General features: G+C 43.6%; 1 protein-coding gene across 1 annotated transcript in view; it reads left to right on the forward strand.

Annotated features, from left to right (window-relative positions):
* Window positions 1–19,057, forward strand: part of LOC141155584 (uncharacterized) — a 98,526-nt gene that overhangs the window by 57,121 nt on the left and 22,348 nt on the right. The window contains exons 5-7 of the mRNA XM_073642455.1: window positions 1,569–1,667; window positions 9,529–9,621; window positions 12,487–12,585. Of these exons, the coding sequence (XP_073498556.1) occupies window positions 1,569–1,667; window positions 9,529–9,621; window positions 12,487–12,585 (291 nt within the window). The remainder of the gene's footprint in view (window positions 1–1,568; window positions 1,668–9,528; window positions 9,622–12,486; window positions 12,586–19,057) is intronic.

A 19,057-nucleotide genomic window follows, 5' to 3' on the forward strand; every position in this document is an offset into this window, starting at 1 on the left:
CGACCCACCAGTGGACAGGCTCTAGTATTGGGAGAGGGGGGCTGGCCGTCAGGGTCCACCGCGGCTCTGGCACAAACCCGGCGACACGGAGGTGGCACGGGCAGGAACGGACTTGCCGTGTCGGCTTCTCACTTTTTGGATTGTAGAAGGGCATGACATGCCTATATCTGTGTCTCCCCCTCCTTTTACTCCTCCACCTCTTTTCTTTTCGCATGATTATATGTACTTGTCACTTTTCCATGTGTTAGTTATGTCTTCTGAGCAGTTTGTCAGCTTTTGGACACCTTTGAAGGTGTTTTCTATGTGTTTCTATGTGTTTTTGTTTGCCTGCCATTGGTTTTAACGGTGTTCGAAGGTGTTCGACGAACAGTTCGACGAACCGAACCGAACTCGAACACTACGGGGGTGGCTCAACACTAGTCAGCACAACATTTTTTACAGTAAAAAAATGTGAATTCAGTGTCGCACAGTGTGTCTGCTCACAAGTGACTGTTCTGAATTTTTACATTTCTTTTGCAATCCTTCTTGTGAAAGATAAATAGTTGTTTTTTTAAATACAAAAGAATATTCTCTAAAATGCAGACATTGAACTGCGACAAGTAGGCATGTTGCAATCAATTATATGAATATATTTTTGTTTTACTAGACAAATTTAACATTTTAAATGCCACACCTATACAGCACCCTGTTGCAGATGCTGTTTTTTGGATGTGTACTTACCTGGCAGTTCTTATTTTGTCATTATTAGAAATAAAGCTGAATTTTTTTGAAAACATAAAAGAAAAAATGTAAAGAAATCTATCCATTTAATTGTGCTTGTCTAATTTTGCACACCTATTTTCTTAGTCCAATTTTATGACTGTACATGCCACACATATACTGAGGACTGCTGCCACATTTTGCTATATTTATGTGTACCAACCTATCTCTTATTTCTTATTATGTCCTTTTTGATAAGGTTTGAATAAATGGGATTGAAAAGATAGTAAAAAGTCAATTATAGCATTATACAAAATATATAATAAAAGAGAAATTGGTTATGGCATTAGACATGGTGAAATAAAAGAAAAAACATACAGTGGCTAAGAATGTATGAGCCACTAGTGGCAGCAAAGGCATCATCACTACCACTGACAGAAGCTGCTGTCCAGGCAGTAGTCCTACTAAACATAAGCTACATTAGGCCTTCTTTGTGTTTGACAAGCATATTAGTGGGGAAGAAGCGGAGAGCATTATGGGATTTACAACATCATTCATCTTCATCTCAGTTTTATTGATTGCAAATGCCAAAGAGGGATAATTTTTGGAACTTTTTTGAGTTTAAAAAACATGAAAAGTCTGTAGTAAGCTGTGCTATTAAATGGGCTGTCGATCACTACCGAGTTACCGTCAATGTCTTAGTAAGATCACTTTGACATTACAAGGGTTGTGTTTGCATCAAAGATTGATTTACAGTATGTTATTGGCCACATCACACATGCTATCTGCCAACTAACCACCATTACATTCTACTCTTTCCTAGGAATAATTTAACCTTTTTCTTTTTTTTTTGCTTTGTTTTGTTCCAGGGCCAGTCAGTACTACTACACAATATCCCCCAACTATAGCCATGCCACGAATTACTACACAACGCCCAACAACTCCAACCAAGACACCTACTACTAATGGTACTTTACCCAACTTACTAAACCTATCAGAGTGTTTTGATTCTTCAGCCTCGCTGTCTGGCTTCTTTCCAATGGAATGGGTTCTCTACCAAAATTACTTTTTCCAAAAATCAATCCAAGGCAGTCAAAACTATCTAACTGCTTTTTCAACTTCCCTCCTTCCTTTGCATTGGCACATCTTGTTCACCCTGTATAAAGAGCAGTGATGAAAATAATATTCATGTTTTCTTAACAAAGCAATGAAATAATGCTGGTGCCTTCCTCAAAATTGCAATCCAGATATGTACAGTAGTTTTCTATGTCCTTTTATTCTGTGTCAATGTCCACATAAGTAGCATTTACCTCAGTATTACTGATACTCCCACATTACAATCTATCACATACAGATTCCCAGGCAGACCACCCCCCATTCCAACATACACACAGTATGATGCCTTCACAGCACTCCCCATGCAATATAATGCCTCATAGCTGTCATCATAGTATGATGCCCCAAGACCTCATCACAGACAGTATGATGGCCAACACTTCACACAGCTCGGCTACATCAACACACACAGCTTTGCTACATCAACACACACAGCTTTGCTACATTAAAAGATGCATGCACCTTGCTTGCACATCATGCTCCTCATTTTTTCTCCCTTGTCACATGACCTCAGAATGTCTCATGACCGAAAGATGCTGGCAGAGACTTCAGTCTCTACATATACTGAACAGTGGACGAGGGATCATATGGATCCCTGCTCCACCATTATATTCAATTCTATCTTTAACCTGAGGATACATTAAAATCTGAAGCCCAGACATACATCTGACATCCAGCAGGACAGCTCCCAAACTTCGGGACAGTCCCGCTGGATACAGAAAAGTTGGGAGGTAAAACTATCAGCCTTACTACTAGTGATCAGTGAGCATGTTCGCTACTGCTCGGTTCTGGCCCGAGCATCTCACTGCTTGAGATGCTCGGCGCTCGCCGAGTATTTCCGGCGTTGCTCGGTGGGAGCTCGGGTCTCCTCCCTGCATGTTTGGCGTTCTTTACAGAGCCAATGAACATGCAGGGATTGCCTGCCACTCACTGTAATGCTGTAGCCATGTTGGTTGTGGCATTACAGTGATTGGCTGGCCGCACAGCGTCATCAGGTCTATATCAAACCTGGTGCCGCCATGCTCATCACAGTCACTCTGGAATCAGACAGTGTAGGGAGAGGTGCTGCTGAGCTAGGGAGAGATTTGCTTGTATATAGTTAGTGTAGGTGTACCAAACTATATTAGAGACACATATCCATCTCAAAAACCGTCCTTCTGAGGACTAATCCAGCTGCAGAGATATCAGGAAGGCAGTGTATATAGGCAGGGAGTGTATATAGCAGACTGCAGTGCATATAGCACAAGAGGCTCCATTCCAATTCTGCCTTCTGTTGTTGTTAGATATTTCTAGACATAGGCCAAGGTCTCAGGGGCCAGGAATAATTTTTTTTGGATCTTAATCCTCATTATTTGCTTAAAAAGCAATCCAGAGAACATCGTTTTTCTGCGCCATTTGCTTGTTGGCACTGCAGAATACAGCCACGTCCTTTCCATATTAAAGCGCTAGAAATCCAGCTATTTAAAACTGTGTTTTCTCCATCACCCGGATCACATATACGCTGCCAGAAAATACTGCCATTTCTGGCCTCCATTAAAATTTGTTTCAGTGTGTCAGTGAAGCTATTGACACCAGTTTGCTGTTCAAACTACTTACCTACAGGTCAGGTATTTAAAACTGTGGTTTGTCCGTCACACGGATCACATATAAGTTCGCTCCAAATTCAGGCATTCATATTGAACGTGGAAGATATTGTCCTCCATTTAAAATGGGCAAGGCACGTGGCAAAGGACAGGGAACTGGACGTGATGGTGATGGTGCATGCTGAGGCCGAGGCCGTGGGCAAGCTGAAATTGTGCTACAACAAATGGTGCTTTTTTACCTGCCTTTTCACACAGACTTACGAAGAATGGTGGGCACAAAATTATCAATATTTCCCCATACAGTATCATGTTGTCAGCAGCACATCTGCAGTTTACACCGGGCGATGTGCTGCTGAGAGCAATGATTTTTGTTCCAGCGTAATGAATAGAGATGAGCGGTGTTCGACTAGAACTGTTCGCCAATCTCAAATTCGAGCTGTTTTGGGCGGTGTTCGAGTTGTTCGACGAACCCGAACGATTTGCAAAAAATTCGGCTGTTCGAGGTTATGTTCGATAACTGTTCGTGCACCAAAAGCGTGTCCTGCATGTCTGGCGCTATTTAGAGCACCAATCATGCAGGGATTGTCTGCCACTCACTGTAATGCCACAGCCATGGTGGTTGTGGCATTACAGTGATTGCCCAAATCGATGGGAACAGTGCCAACAGTGAAACATGAAAAGCCGGCAATTCAGCAGCGGCATACACCGGTACCCGACAATTTAGAACCGAAAGAATAGAGCTTCACACATAGATTAGATAGATATAAACATGTCAGCCACATATATACGAAGTACAGTGACAGTGCTGCTTACTGTACTTGTCATTTAGCGTAAAGGATTTATCAAAAAAAATAATAGTGTTTTCATGCACCGTCTCTTTAAAAAAGCCGGCCGGCAATTCAGCATATGTACCCGACAATTTAGAATAGAAGGAATAGAGAATCACACATAGATTAGATAGATAGAAACATGTCAGTCACATATATATGAAGTACAGTGATAGTGTTGGTTACTGTACTTGTCATTTAGTATTAAAATAAAGGATTTATTATTAAAAAAATTGGCGTGGGGTTCCCCTTAATTTTAGGCTCTAGCGGAGGTTAAGCAGACAGCTGGGGCAGATGTTTGAAGCCTGGGAAGGGGGTAATACCCACGGAGCTTCCCAGGCTACTAATATGAGCCCCCAGCTGAATACATAGCCTTTACTAGCTATTAAAATGGGGGACCCCCCCAAAGAAATGACGTGGGGTCCCCCCTAATTTAATAGCTAGCAAAGGCTAGGCAGACAGCTGGGGGCTGATATTAATAGCCCAGGAAGGGAGCCATGAATATTGGCCCCCTCCCAGGCTAGAAACACCAGCCGTCAGCCGCCCCAGAAATGGCGCATTCATAGGATGCGCCAATTCTGGCACTTAGCCTCGCTCTTCCCACTGCCCTGTAGCGGTGACAGTGGGGTAATAGGGCTGGGGTTGATGTCAGCTTATAATGCCAGCTGACATCAAGCCCAGGTTAGTAATGGAGAGGCGTCTATAAGACACCCCCATTACTAACCCCATAGTCAAAGTTAAAAGAAAACACAAACACCCAGAATAAAATCCTTTAATTGAAATAAAGACACAATCCTTTATTGTTCTAAATTAAACCATACTTACCATCACGCCCATTCCAGCTGAAGCCAACGATCTCCTGTAATAAAAATAAAATAATAAAGCAACCTCATCCTTACCTTTCCATGGTTCCCACGACAGCTTCAGCTCTGCTACATCGAGATGACAGGCTGGACCGCAGCAGAACGCCGCCATCCAGCCTGTCATCCCGCAGACACTGAGAAGAGCAGGCTTGCTTGCGCTCCACATTGTCTCTCTGTGACGGCATAAAGATGAGCCGAGGTCATGTCCAATGAACTCGGCTCACCTCATGCACGTCACTTACAGCGTGGGAGAATTCTCACGCTGAAGCGCTGAGTGCAGGAGAATTTTCCCACGCTGTCAGTGACGTGCATGAGGTGAGCCGAGTTCATTGGACATGACCTCGGCTCATCTGGATGCCGTCACAGCGAGACACTGAGGAGCGCAAGCATGCCTGCTCTTCTCAGTGTCTGCGGCATGACAGGCTGGATGGCAGCGTTCTGCTGCGGTCCAGCCTGTCATCTCGATGTAGCAGAGCTGAAGCTGTCGTGGGAACCATGGAAAGGTAAGGATGAGGTTGCTTTATTATTTTATTTTTATTACAGGAGATCGTTGGCTTCAGCTGGAATGGGCGTGATGGTAAGTATGGTTTAATTTAGAACAATAAAGGATTGTGTCTTTATTTCAATTAAAGGACTTTATTCTGGGTGTTGTGTTTTTTTTAAATACTTTACTAGAAATTCATGGCGGTCATGTCTAATATTGGCGTGACCCCATGAATTTTGGGCTTGGGGCCAGCTGATAATACCAAGCTGGCCCTAACCCCTTTATTACCCAGTGAGCCACCGCACCAGGGCCCTGGATGAGTTGGGTACAGCGCCAGAAGATGGCGCTTCTATGAACGCGCCATTTTCCGGGGTGGCTGCGGACTGCAATTTGCAGCGGGGGGGGCCCAGAAAGCTTGGGCCTCCCTGCGCTGCAGATTCCAGCCCCCAGCTGCCTAGTTGTACCTGGCTGGACACAAAAATAGGGCGAAGCCCCACGTATTTTTTTTTTAATTATTTCATGAAATTCATGAAATAATTAAGAAAAAAAGGGCTTCCCTATATTGTTGTGTCCGGCCAGGTACAAATAGGCAGCTGGTGGTTGGGGGCAGCCCATTCCTGCCTGCTGTACCTGGCTGGACACAAATATAGTGCGAAGCCCCACTTCAATTTTTTTAAATTATTTCAGGAAATTCATGAAATAATTTAAAAAAAATTGACGTGGGGCTTCGCACTATATTTGTGTCCAGTCTGGTGCAGCAGGCAGGAACGGGCTGCCCCCAACCACCAGCTGCCTATTTGTACCTGGCCGGACACAACAATATAGGGAAGCCCTTTTTTTCTTAATTAGTATATGAAATAATTTAAAGAAAATTGACGTCGGGCTTCGCCCTGTTTTTGTGTCCAGCCAGGTACAACTAGGCAGCTGGGGGCTGGAATCCGCAGCGCAGGGAGGCCCAAGCTTTCTGGGCCACCCCCGCTGCAAATTTCAGTCCGCAGCCACCCCGGAAAATGGCGCGTTCATAGAAGCGCCATCTTCTGGCGCTGTACCCAACTCATCCAGGGCCCTGATGCGGTGGCTCACTGGGTAATAAAGGGGTTAGGGCCAGCTTGGCATTATCAGCTGGCCCTAAGCCCAAAATTCATGGGGTCACGCCAATATTAGACATGACCACCATGAATTTCTAGTAAAGTATTTAAAAAAAACACAACACCCAGAAAAAAGTCCTTTAATTGAAATAAACACACAATTCTTTATTGTTCTAAATTAAACCATACTTACCGTCACGCCCATTCCAGCTGAAGCCAACGATCTCCTGAAATAAAAGAAAAATAATAAAGCAACATCATCCTTACCTTTCCATGGTTCCCATGACAGCTTCAGCTCTGCTACATCGAGATGACAGGCTGGACCGCAGCAGAACGCTGCCATCCAGCCTGTCATCCCGCAGACACTGAGAAGCGCAGGCTTGCTTGCGCTCCACAGTGTCTCTCTGTGAGGGCATCCAGATGAGCCGAGTTAATGTCCAATGAACTCGGCTCACCTCATGCACGTCACTGACAGCGTGGGAAAATTCTCCTGCACTCAGCGCTTCAGCGTGGGAGAATTCTCTCACTGAAGCGCTGAGTGCAGGAGAATTCTCCCACGCTGTCAGTGACGTGCAGGAGGTGAGCTGAGTTCATTGGACATGAGCTCACCTTATGCACGTCACTGACAGCGTGGGAAAATTCTCCTGCACTCAGCGCTTCAGCGTGGGAGAATTCTCACGCTGAAGCGCTGAGTGCAGGAGAATTCTCCCACGCTGTCAGTGACGTGCAGGAGGTGAGCTGAGTTCATTGGACATGAGCTCACCTTATGCACGTCACTGACAGCGTGGGAGAATTCTCCTGCACTCAGCGCTTCAGCGTGAGAATTTTCCCACGCTGTCAGTGACGTGCATGAGGTGCGCCGAGTTCATTGGACATGAACTCGTCTCATCTTTATGCTGTCACAGCCAGACACTGCAGAGCGCAAGCATGCCTGCGCTTCTCAGTGTCTGCGGGATGACAGGCTGGATGGCAGCGTTCTGCTGCGGTCCAGCCTGTCATCTCGATGTAGCAGAGCTGAAGCTGTCGTGGGAACCATGGAAAGGTAAGGATGATGTTGCTTTATTATTTTTCTTTTATTGCAGGAGTTCGTTGGCTTCAGCTGGAATGGGCGTGACGGTAAGTATGGTTTATTTTAGAACAATAAAGGAATGTGTCTTTATTTCAATTAAAGGACTTTATTCTGGGTGTTTGTGTTTTTTTTAACTTTGACTATGGGGTTAGTAATGGGGGTGTCTTATAGACGCCTCTCCATTACTAACCTGGGCTTGTTGTCAGCTGGCATTATAAGCTGACATCAACCCCAGCCCTATTACCCCACTGCCACCGCTACAGGGCAGCGTGGAAGAGCGAGGCTAAGTGCCAGAATTGGCGCATCCTATGAATGCGCCATTTCTGGGGCGGCTGACGGCTGGTGTTTCTAGCCTGGGAGGGGGCCAATATTCATGGCTCCCTTCCTGGGCTATTAATATCAGCCCCCAGCTGTCTGCCTAGCCTTTGCTAGCTATTAAATTAGGGGGGACCCCACGTCATTTTTTTGGGGGGGTCCCCCATTTTAATAGCTAGTAAAGGCTATGTATTCAGCTGGGGGCTCATATTAGTAGCCTGGGAAGCTCTGTGGGTATTACCCCCTTCCCAGGCTTCAAACATCTGCCCCAGCTGTCTGCTTAACCTCCGCTAGAGACTAAAATTAAGGGGAACCCCACGCCAATTTTTTTTAATAATAAATCCTTTATTTTAATACTAAATGACAAGTACAGTAACCAACACTATCACTGTACTTCATATATATGTGACTGACATGTTTCTATCTATCTAATCTATGTGTGAAGCTCTATTCTGTCTGTTATAAATTGTCGGGTACAGATGCTGAATTGCCGGCCGGCTTTTTTAAAGAGACGGTGCATGAAAACACTATTATTTTTTTTAATAAATCCTTTACACTAAATGACAAGTACAGTAAGCAACATTGTCACTGTACTTCATATATATGTGACTGACATGTTTCTATCTATCTAATCTATGTGTGAAGCTCTATTCTGTCTGTTATAAATTGTTGGGTACAGATGCTGAATTGCCGACCGGCTTTTTTAAAGAGACAGTGCATGAAAACACTATTATATTTTTTAATAGATCCTTTACACTAAATGACAAGTACAGTAAGCAACACTGTCACTGTACTTCATATATATGTGACTGACATGTTTCTATCTATCTAATCTATGTGTGAGGCTCTATTCCTTCTTGTCTAAATTGTCGGGTACCGGTGTATGCCGCTGCTGAATTGCCGGCCGGCTTTTTTAAAGAAAGCGTCTTCTGAGCAGTTTGTCAGCTTTTGGACACCTTTGAAGGTGTTTTCTATGTGTTTCTCTGTGTTTTTGTTTGCCTGCCATTGGTTTTAACGGTGTTCGACGGTGTTCTAAGGTGTTCGACGAACAGTTCGACGAACAGTTCCTCGAACATCCCGGTGTTCGACGAACCGAACCGAACCCGAACACTACGGGGGTGGCTCAACACTAGTAATGAATCCATTCAACCAATGAATGTTCAACATTTTGCTCGTTCGTTGGGGCGACGTTTACAACTTTGAACTCTCATCTGGGTTACCGGTATTTATAAATGCGGATGATACATACACACACACTGTATGTGACACAAACATTGTATGTTGCACAAACATATACACAATGCATGTTACACACATTTACACACAGATGTATACACAGAGCACATACACACACAAATATGAATGCACAGAGCAGATACATGCATACACAGAGCACATGCGCATACACATACTTACATACAAATCTTTAATTGGAGTGAAATAACTTTTTTGTTTGTTTTTGGGATTATTTTTTGGGGGTTTAGGTATTAAAACTACACAGAGCCAAACAACTACAACAATGCCGTCAACTACAACAGAAAGCCAAACAACTACAACAATGCCATCAACTTCTGAAGGTATGTTGCTCAATTTATTAAACTTCCCATAGGGTATTGGTTCTTCAGCATTGATATCTGGCATCTTTCAAATTGAAGAGTCTCTCCAACAAAATTAATTTTGGAATCAATCTAATACAACAGAAACTAGCAGCCTGCTTTTCCTATTGTCATGTCCATCCTGTATAAAGAATGATGATGATAATAATCATGTCATCTGAACATAGGAAAGGACTGCTGGTGCCTTCCTCAACACTGCAGCCCTGATATGTACTACAGTTATCTATGTCGTCTTATACCCTGTGAATGTCCACGTGAGTAAGATTTGCCACAATATTATTTAACCCTGTGATCTTTTTGAAGCCAGAATTTTACAATGTATGTGTAGTATTGAATCGATGTAGGTGCAATTATCGGCTCTGATCCAGTTCTGTATTTATTGTTCTCCGCTACTGTGTAAAATTATAGGCAGGTGTGGAAAAAAAGGCTGCAAAGTGAGAACGCTTCAAAAATAAAAGTGATAATCGTTCATGTTATCAATTAACAGGATGCAAATTAATGAACAAAAGAGAAATATAAATCAAATCATTATTCGTTGTGACCACTAGAGGTGATGGAATCGATTCTACATGAAACGAGTCAAATTTTATGAAATTGTTTGGTCCCGGTGAATTCAAACAAAACTGCAAATCGATTGGCATGAAACGCCCAAAAATGTTCGCCACCTACATCAATCACGGAAGGCTGACATGACTTCAGGCACGACCACATGGGCTTCAGCATAATAGCTTGCCGGCATTACATCACAAAGAACAGCGCAGCCAATTAGGAGAGATTATCATAGCCAATGTAAAAGCTGAAGCAGGGAATGCATGCTGCGAGTGGCTTTGCAAATCGGACTAAGTGCATCCATTCAAGTTTATGGGTGCATGTAAAACATTGGATTGCCCTCAAATGTCAGAGTACAACCTGATTTACGCAGGCACAGATAATGGAGAAGATGGAGACATTAAGTTCTTTGTCTTCTCCACATTTGTGATACGATTCTCTCATGCGAGAGAATCGGATCACAGTAAACTGACACTGATCAAACTCCAACAGAGTGTGTCATTTACAGAATGGATCTGATTCTCTTGGAGGAGAGAATCATTCTTTGTGTGACCATAGCCTTAGTCTTCGAAAAATCCAGAAATTCAGTTGATTTAGGGAGAGAGAGAAAGGAGAGGTGTAACTGGCATCTGTCCTGCTGCTTTTGTATTAGAATTAAACTTATTTTTCATTTTTAAAAATAATCTGTCAGCAAGATTTTGCTACGTAATTTTAGAGCAGAATGATGTAGGAGCAACAACCCTGATCCCAGTGCCGTATCATTTAATGGGATGCTTGCTGTTGCTTTGAAAATATTACTTTTTTATCAGCACATGATTGTTCCTAAAGAACTAGTAAACCTGCTGCCATGTGATCTTCTATATTCATGAGCTGCGTATAACCCCACCCTAGCACTGACCGACAGTGATTTTATCTTAACTGCAGCAAGCAGCCAGTAAGTAATGATTACAAGAATATTTTCCCCTTTTCCATGCTGCTTTCAAATCATGTAGCAAAAACTAGTGACAGATTCTGTTTAATGTACTAGAATTAATAAGCAGGTCAGCACAACATTTTTTACAGTAAAAAAATGTGAATTCAGTGTCGCACAGTGTGTCTGCTCACAAGTGACTGTTCTGAATTTTTACATTTCTTTTGCAATTTTTCTTGTGAAGGAAAAATACTTGTTTTTTTTTAAATACAAAAGAATATTCTCTAAAATCCAGATATTGAATTGTGACTGTGTACCCCACAAAGTAGGCATGTTGCAATCAATTATATATATATTTTGCATATCTGTTTTGCTAGACAAATTTAACATTTTTAAATGACACACCTATGATACTACACACTGTTGCAGATACTGTTATTTGGATGTGTACTTACCTGGCAGTTCTTATTTTGTCATTATTAGAAATAAAGCTGAATTTTCTTGAAAACATAAAAGAAAAAATGTAAAGAAATCTATCCATTTAATTGTGCTTGTCTAATTTTGCACACCTATTTTCCTAGTCCAATTTGATGACTGTACATGCCACACATATACTGAGGACTGCTGCCACATTTTGCTATATTTATGTGTACCTACCTATCTCTTATTTCTTATTACGTCCTTTTTGGTAAGGTTTGAATAAATGGGATTGAAAAGATAGTAAAAAGTTAATTATAGCGTTATACAAAATATATAATAAAAGAGAAATTGGTTATGGCATTGAACATGGTGGAATAAAAGAAAAAAAATACAGTGGCTAAGAATGTATGAGCCACTAGAGGCAGCAAAGCATCATCACTATCACTGACAGAAGCTGCTGTCCAGGCAGTAGTCCTACTAAACATAAGCTACATTAGGCCTCCTTTTTGTTTGGCAAGCATATTAGTGGGGAAGAAGCGGAGAGCATTATGGAATTTACAACATCACTCATCTTCATCTCAGCAGGATAATGTTACCTTTGACAATGACACTGTCAGTTTAAGTCTGTGGTTTACTCAGAACAGTTTGATTGATTGCAAATGCCAAAGAGAGATAATTTTTGGAACTTTTTTGATTTTAAAAAACATGAAAAGTCTGTAGTAAGCTGTGCTATTAAATGGGCTGTCGATCACTACCGAGTTACCGTCAATGTCTTAGTAAGATCACTTTGACATTACTAGGGTTGTGTTTGCATTAAAGATTGATTTACAGTATGTTACTTTCCACATCACACATGCTCTCTGCTAACTGACCACCATTACATTTGACTCTTTGCTAGGAATAATTTAAATTATTATTATTTTTTTTTTTGCTTTGTTTTATTCCAGGGCCAGTCAGTACTATTACACAATATCCCCCAACTACAGCCATGCCACGAATTACTACACAACGCCCAACAACTCCAACCAAGATACCTACTACTAATGGTACTTTACCCAACTTACTAAACCTATCAGAGGGTTTTGATTCTTCAGCTTCGCTGTCTGGCTTCTTTCCAATGGAAGGGGTTCTCCACCAAAATTACTTTTTCCAAAAATCAACCCAAGGCAGTCTAAACTATCTAACTACATTTTCAACTTCCCTCCTTCCTTTGCATTGGCACATCTTGTTCACCCTGTATAAAGAGCAGTGATGAAAATAATATTCATGTTTTCTTAACAAAGCAATGAAATAATGCTGGTGCCTTCCTCAAAATTGCAATCCAGATATGTACAATAGTTTTCTATGTCCTTTTATTCTGTGTCAATGTCCACATAAGTAGTAGAGATGAGCGTTGTTCTACTCGAACTGTTCGCCAATCTCAAATTCGAGCTGTTTTGGGCGGTGTTCGAGCCGGTCGGCGAACACGAACAATTTGAGAAAAATTCGGCTGTTCGAGGTTATGTTCGATAACTGTTCGTGCACCAAAATCATAACTGGATTTTTTCTCAGTAATGATGAAAATTAATGTTAATACGCAGTTTGAGTGTACAGCGGGGCGGGGGGAGGGGCAGGGGATGGATCTCTGCAGGAATAATGAAGATCTCCATTTTTTTTTCTCTTTCCCGCATTTGCAGTGGGGAGGTGCAATCTGTCAGCCTATCAGCAGCGCACACACGGAGCGAAGTGCTTTTTTTCACACAAGCAAGGGCATGTGTGATTGGCAGTGTATGTCACATGTCCTTGCCCTATAAGACCAAGCCATTTTCCCCGTCGCCACCATTTTCTCACTGCTGCAGCTGCGTGTTAGACGGCACCGCTGTTGCTGTGTGCGCTATACCTTGTTAATTTCAAGCCAATTTTCGCACAAATATACAGATAGCTTGGGAGTAGGGAATAGTTGTGATTGCAGTCCTTTTAAGGACTAGGTTACAGCATTTCCTACGACTTTTATCAGGCAGGTCTGTGCTCTTAAATAGATCGATTGTGGGAGTAAAGACTAATTGTAATTGGAGTCCTTTTCAGGACTAGGTTACATCAGTTCCTATCAGTTTTTGCCAGGCAGGTCTGTGCCAGTGCTGTGCAAGTTTTTTTCACAGCATTTGGCTGAATCTAGCAAAGCTAATCCTTTTTGGCCTATTGCAGAGTGTGTTAGTCAGTGGAGTAGCCTATCTGTGTTGCAAGATATACCACCTGTGTATAGAATACCAATTTTTTTACTGCACCTAGTGAAGTAAAATCTTTTGGGCATAGCATCATTCTATTAGTCCATCTATACTGACCTCCATCAGGTTGCAAACTGAATATAATTTTTTTCTGCATCTAGCTCTGAAAAAATATTTGGGCTTCTAGCAGTGTGTGGGACTTGGTCTATTAGTCCATCTATACTGACCTCCATCAGGTTGCAAACTGAATATAATTTTTTTCTGCATCTAGCTCTGAAAAAATATTTGGGCTTCTAGCAGTGTGTGGGACTTGGTCTATTAGTCCATCTATACTGACCTCCATCAGGTTGCAAATTAAAAATAATTTTTTTCTGCATCTAGCTCTGAAAAAATATTTGGGCTTCTAGCAGTGTGTGGGACTTGGTCTATTAGTCCATCTATACTGACCTCCATCAGGTTGCAAATTAAAAATAATTTTTTTCTTCATTTATCTCTGAAAAAATATTTGGGCTTCTAGCAGCGTGTGGGACTTGTTCTATTAGTCCATCTATACTGACCTCCATCAGGTTGCAAATTAAAAATAATTTTTTTCTGCATCTAGCTCTGAAAAAATATTTGGGCTTCTAGCAGTGTGTGGGACTTGGTCTATTAGTCCATCTATACTGACCTCCATCAGGTTGCAAATTAAAAATAATTTTTTCTGCATCTAGCTCTGAAAAAATATTTGGGCTTCTAGCAGTGTGTGGGACTTGGTCTATTAGTCCATCTATACTGACCTCCATCAGGTTGCAAATTAAAAATAATTTTTTTCTGCATCTAGCTCTGAAAAAATATTTGGGCTTCTAGCAGTGTGTGGGACTTGGTCTATTAGTCTATCTATACTGACCTCCATCAGGTTGCAATTTAAAAATAATTTTTTTCTTCATTTAGCTCTGAAAAAGTATTTGGGCTTCTAGCAGTGTGTGGGACTTGTTCTATTAGTCCTTCTATACTGACCTCCAGCAGGTTGCAAATTGAATATAATTTTTTTCGGCATCTAGCTCTGAAAAAATATTTGGGCTTCTAGCGGTGTGTGGGACTTGGTCTATTAGTCCATCTATACTGACCTCCATCAGGTTGCAAATTAAAAATAATTTTTTTCTGCATCTAGCTCTGAAAAAATATTTGGGCTTCTAGCAGTGTGTGGGACTTGGTCTATTAGTCCATCTATACTGACCTCCATCAGGTTGCAAATTGAATAAAAAAATTTTCTGCATCTAGCTCTGAAAAAATATTTGGGCTTCTAGCGGTGTGTGGGACTTGGTCTATTAGTCCATCTATACTGACCTCCATCAGGTTGCAAATTAAAAATAATTTTTTTCTGCATCTAACCCAGCCAATAGTTTTGGCCTAATACCACAGTTTGGCCACTCAGCTCTGCTCGGTTACCATCCATTGTTTTTTTGTGCAAACAACTCCAGAGTTGTGAATTAGTTAACCACCAAAATGAGTGGAAAAAGGCCTGCTGCTGGTGGAAAGGGGAATAGGCGTGTTGGGAAGGGGAAAAAAGGTTGTGTCCGTGGGGTAGGTGCAGAAGAAAGACCATCTTCCAGCCAAACTAAAATGTCTACTTCTTTTAGCGGACAATGTGATAAGATCCCTTTCTTACGGCCACGCCAATCGCTACAAATTCCAGATGAGGCACAAAAACAGCAGGTGCTTCAACGGATATCAAGTGCTCCTTTAAGTGGGCTCTCCTCCACATCAACTTCAACATTACAAATACTCCAGTCCTCAAAGGTGTCACCCAAATCGCACTTGCTTCCTCACAGCTCCCAAATCTCCAGCTGCCCGTCTGAGTATGAGGTAGAACAGATGGTTGAGTCTGCAGAGCTGTTTACTCATACTATAGCCTGGGAATCAGAGGTCGACTCCAGCGCTTCTGTGAATCCAGACGAGGAAATGATCTGCACTGATGCCCAGAATCTTTATGAGTCGGATCCAGGACCAGACGCAGAAGGTTCTGACCATAATGTAGACCCTCATTCCCAAACTGTAACTCCTGTTGGTGGAGACAATGAGGAAGACGATGATAAGACTCAAATACCTGATTGGAGCGACAACTTTAGTTTTTTGTCAGGGCAGGAACAGGTTGGCTCTGAGGACGACGGGTGTGATAACGCACAGGGTGATGATGATGAGGTCGGAGATCCCACTTACTGTCAACCCACAGTCAGCCAAGAGATGAGGTCAGCAGAGGAGGTGGAGGAAGATGCTAGTGACGACGAGGTCAGGTTGCGCCTTCCTGGACAGAGACGTAGTACTGGAAGCACGTCAACAACTGCATCCTCAAACACAACTCTGCCTCTCACCACAAGTCGTGGTGGCTCTTCAGGTCGCATGGGTGCTAAGCCTTGCATAGCCTGGGCATTTTTTCAGATCGATAAAGATGACCCAACTCGTGTTATCTGTAACATTTGTCAGCAAAAGCTAAGTAGAGGCCAAAAAATACATAGTTTGAGTACTTCATGCATGAACCGGCACATGGACATGAAGCATAAGTTGCAGTGGGAAGCTCAGTGTGCTACAATGCGGTCTAGCCGGCCCTGGGCCAACCACCGTCTGCCATATCTTGTGCATCCGCGGCCTCTTCATCCTCTGTGACTGGGGGGACAGCAGTCACACCTGTTTTGGGGCGCAGACCTGCCACCTCTTTACCCGCAACAGCCAGCGTGATTGGCAGGTCATCATTTTCTTTGGAGGTGGTAACACCAGCTGGTCTTGAGCGCTGTCCGACATCGATAGCACCACCTTTGGATCAAGGCAACCTAACATGTCCGCCTGCATCTTCCTCACAGACCGGCAGTTTGCCGGGGACACCCTTATCAACCCCGTCTAAGCACAATAGCCAGCCCTCGGTCCCTCAGATGTGGACAAGTAAAAGACCATTTCCTCCTAGCCATGAGAAAGCTAAGAGGTTGAATTTCACCATCTGCAAGCTCTTGGCTACAGAAATGCTGCCTTTCCGCCTGGTGGACACAGAGGATTTTCGAGACCTTATGTCCGTCGCAGTGCCCCAGTACCAGATGCCCAGTCGGCACTACTTCTCAAAGAAAGGTGTGCCTGCGCTCCACCAGCATGTCGCACACAACATCACTGCTTCTTTGAGAAACTCTGTGTGTGACAGGGTGCATTTCACCACAGACACTTGGACGAGTAGGCATGGACAGGGGCGTTACATGTCGCTGACTGGGCACTGGGTAACTATGGTGACAGCAGGACAAGGGGCTGCTGTCCAAGTCTTGCCGTCCCCACGAGTTGTGCGTCAATCCTCTTTATGTCATTTTTCCTCCACTGCTTCTGCCTCCTCAACCTCCTCTCGGTCTTCCACCTGCACCCAAAGCCTGTCTGGTCATGCCACAAGCTTTCTAACTGCGCAGAAGGGATCCTGCACACCTCCTTACTATGCTGGCAGTAGGGCTCAATGTCATCAGGCGGTTTTTACATTGAAATGTCTGGGAAATGTGAGTCACACAGCTGAGGAGTTGTGGTCAGCTCTGGAGAACCAATTTCATGAATGGTTGTCTCCACTGGACCTGAAACCAGGGAAGGCCGTGTGCGACAATGCTGCAAACCTGGGTGCGGCCCTTCGCCGGGGCAATGTCACACACGTGCCTTGTATGGCTCACGTGTTGAACCTGGTTGTCCAGCAATTTTTAGCCCACTATCCCAGACTAGATGGCCTTCTGCAGAGGGCACGGTCGCTGTGTGCTCAATTCCGCCGTTCGCATCCCGCAGCTCAGCGACTTACATCTCTACAGAAGTCGTTGGGCCTGCCACTTCACCGGCTGAAATGCGATGTGCCTACCCGGTGGAATTCAACTCTGCACATGTTGCAGCGACTGTGGCAGCACCAACAAGCCCTGGTGCAATACGTTCTGACGTATAGCCTGGGCCAACGAGATTCAGAGGTGGGGCAAATCACGCTGGAGGAGTGGTCTCAGATCAGGGACCTATGCACCCTTCTGCACAGTTTTGAAATGGCGACGAAGATGTTTAGTGCTGACGATGCCATTATCAGCATGACTATTCCGGTGATTTACATGCTGGAGCACATGTTAAACAGAATTCGGAGTCAGGTTGTGGCACAAGAGGAGGTGGAGGAAGTAGAGGAGGAGGAGTTGTATGCGGAAGGGCTAACATCTGCAAGGTCCAGACGGTCGGCAGCACCAGGGCGGCAGGCATGTGAGGGTGGGGGAGATGATTTTACCAGGGCGCATGGTAGCAGCCAAACTAGTGAGGAAGGTGCAGGAGCCCAGGAAGAAGTGGAGGACGAACTGATGGAAGACTCATCAGATGAGGGAGACCTTGATCACATTTCTGTTGTGCGAGGTTGGGGGGAGAGGACAGAGGAAGGAAGCATGATTGTTACCTCGCCACCAACACAACAGGGACTTGGTGCTCCTGGATGCGCAACACACATGAGTGCCTTCTTGCTGCACTACCTGCAACATGACCCTCGAATTGTGAGAATTAGAAATAATCCTGACTACTGGGTTGCCACACTGTTAGATCCCCGGTACAAAAGTAAATTTGCAGAAATTATTCCTGCCATAGAAAGGGATGCACGCATGCAGGAGTATCAGCAGAGACTGTTGCAGAATCTTACATGTGCTTTTCCACAAAATACCAGTGGTGCACGTAGTGAATCTCACAGTTCCAACTTGCCAACCGTGGGACCGTCAAGTGTTCAGCACTCAAACCGTAACAGAACCACAGTATCTGCTGGTAACATCAATTTTGCGGAATCATTTCACCACTTTTTTAGCCCATCCTTTGCAAGGCCACAGGAGACAAGAAGTCTGACACATAGTCAACGCCTAGAGACGATGGTACAGGAGTATCTCCAAGTAAACATTGAAGCCACGACTGTGTCACTGGACCCTTGCTCTTTTTGGGCTTCCAATCTGGATAAATGGCCGGAGCTAGCCACTTACGCCTTGGAGATCTTGTCATGCCCCGCAGCCAGCATTCTGTCTGAACGTGTGTTCAGCGCTGCTGGTGGTGTGCTGACAGATAAGCGCACGCGGCTCTCCACTGATAATGTAGACAGACTCACGTTCATAAAGATGAACAAATCATGGATCCGAAACGACTTTTCTACCCCTGTGTCATCCTGGGGAGAGTAAAAGCTTGATGATTGGTTAAAATCACCCTACCAACCATTTTAAGCTTTCAAATTACTAATCATGTTTATCTGTATCTTGACTGGAAAATAATTTGGGCTTTGTAGCAGTGTGCAGCACTGATCCTATTAGGCCATCTATAATAAGCT

Source organism: Phyllobates terribilis, unplaced genomic scaffold, assembly GCF_046119375.1.
Source record: "Phyllobates terribilis strain yellow unplaced genomic scaffold, ASM4611937v1 Scaffold_7__3_contigs__length_470593459, whole genome shotgun sequence".
Lineage (NCBI taxonomy): Eukaryota > Metazoa > Chordata > Amphibia > Anura > Dendrobatidae > Phyllobates > Phyllobates terribilis.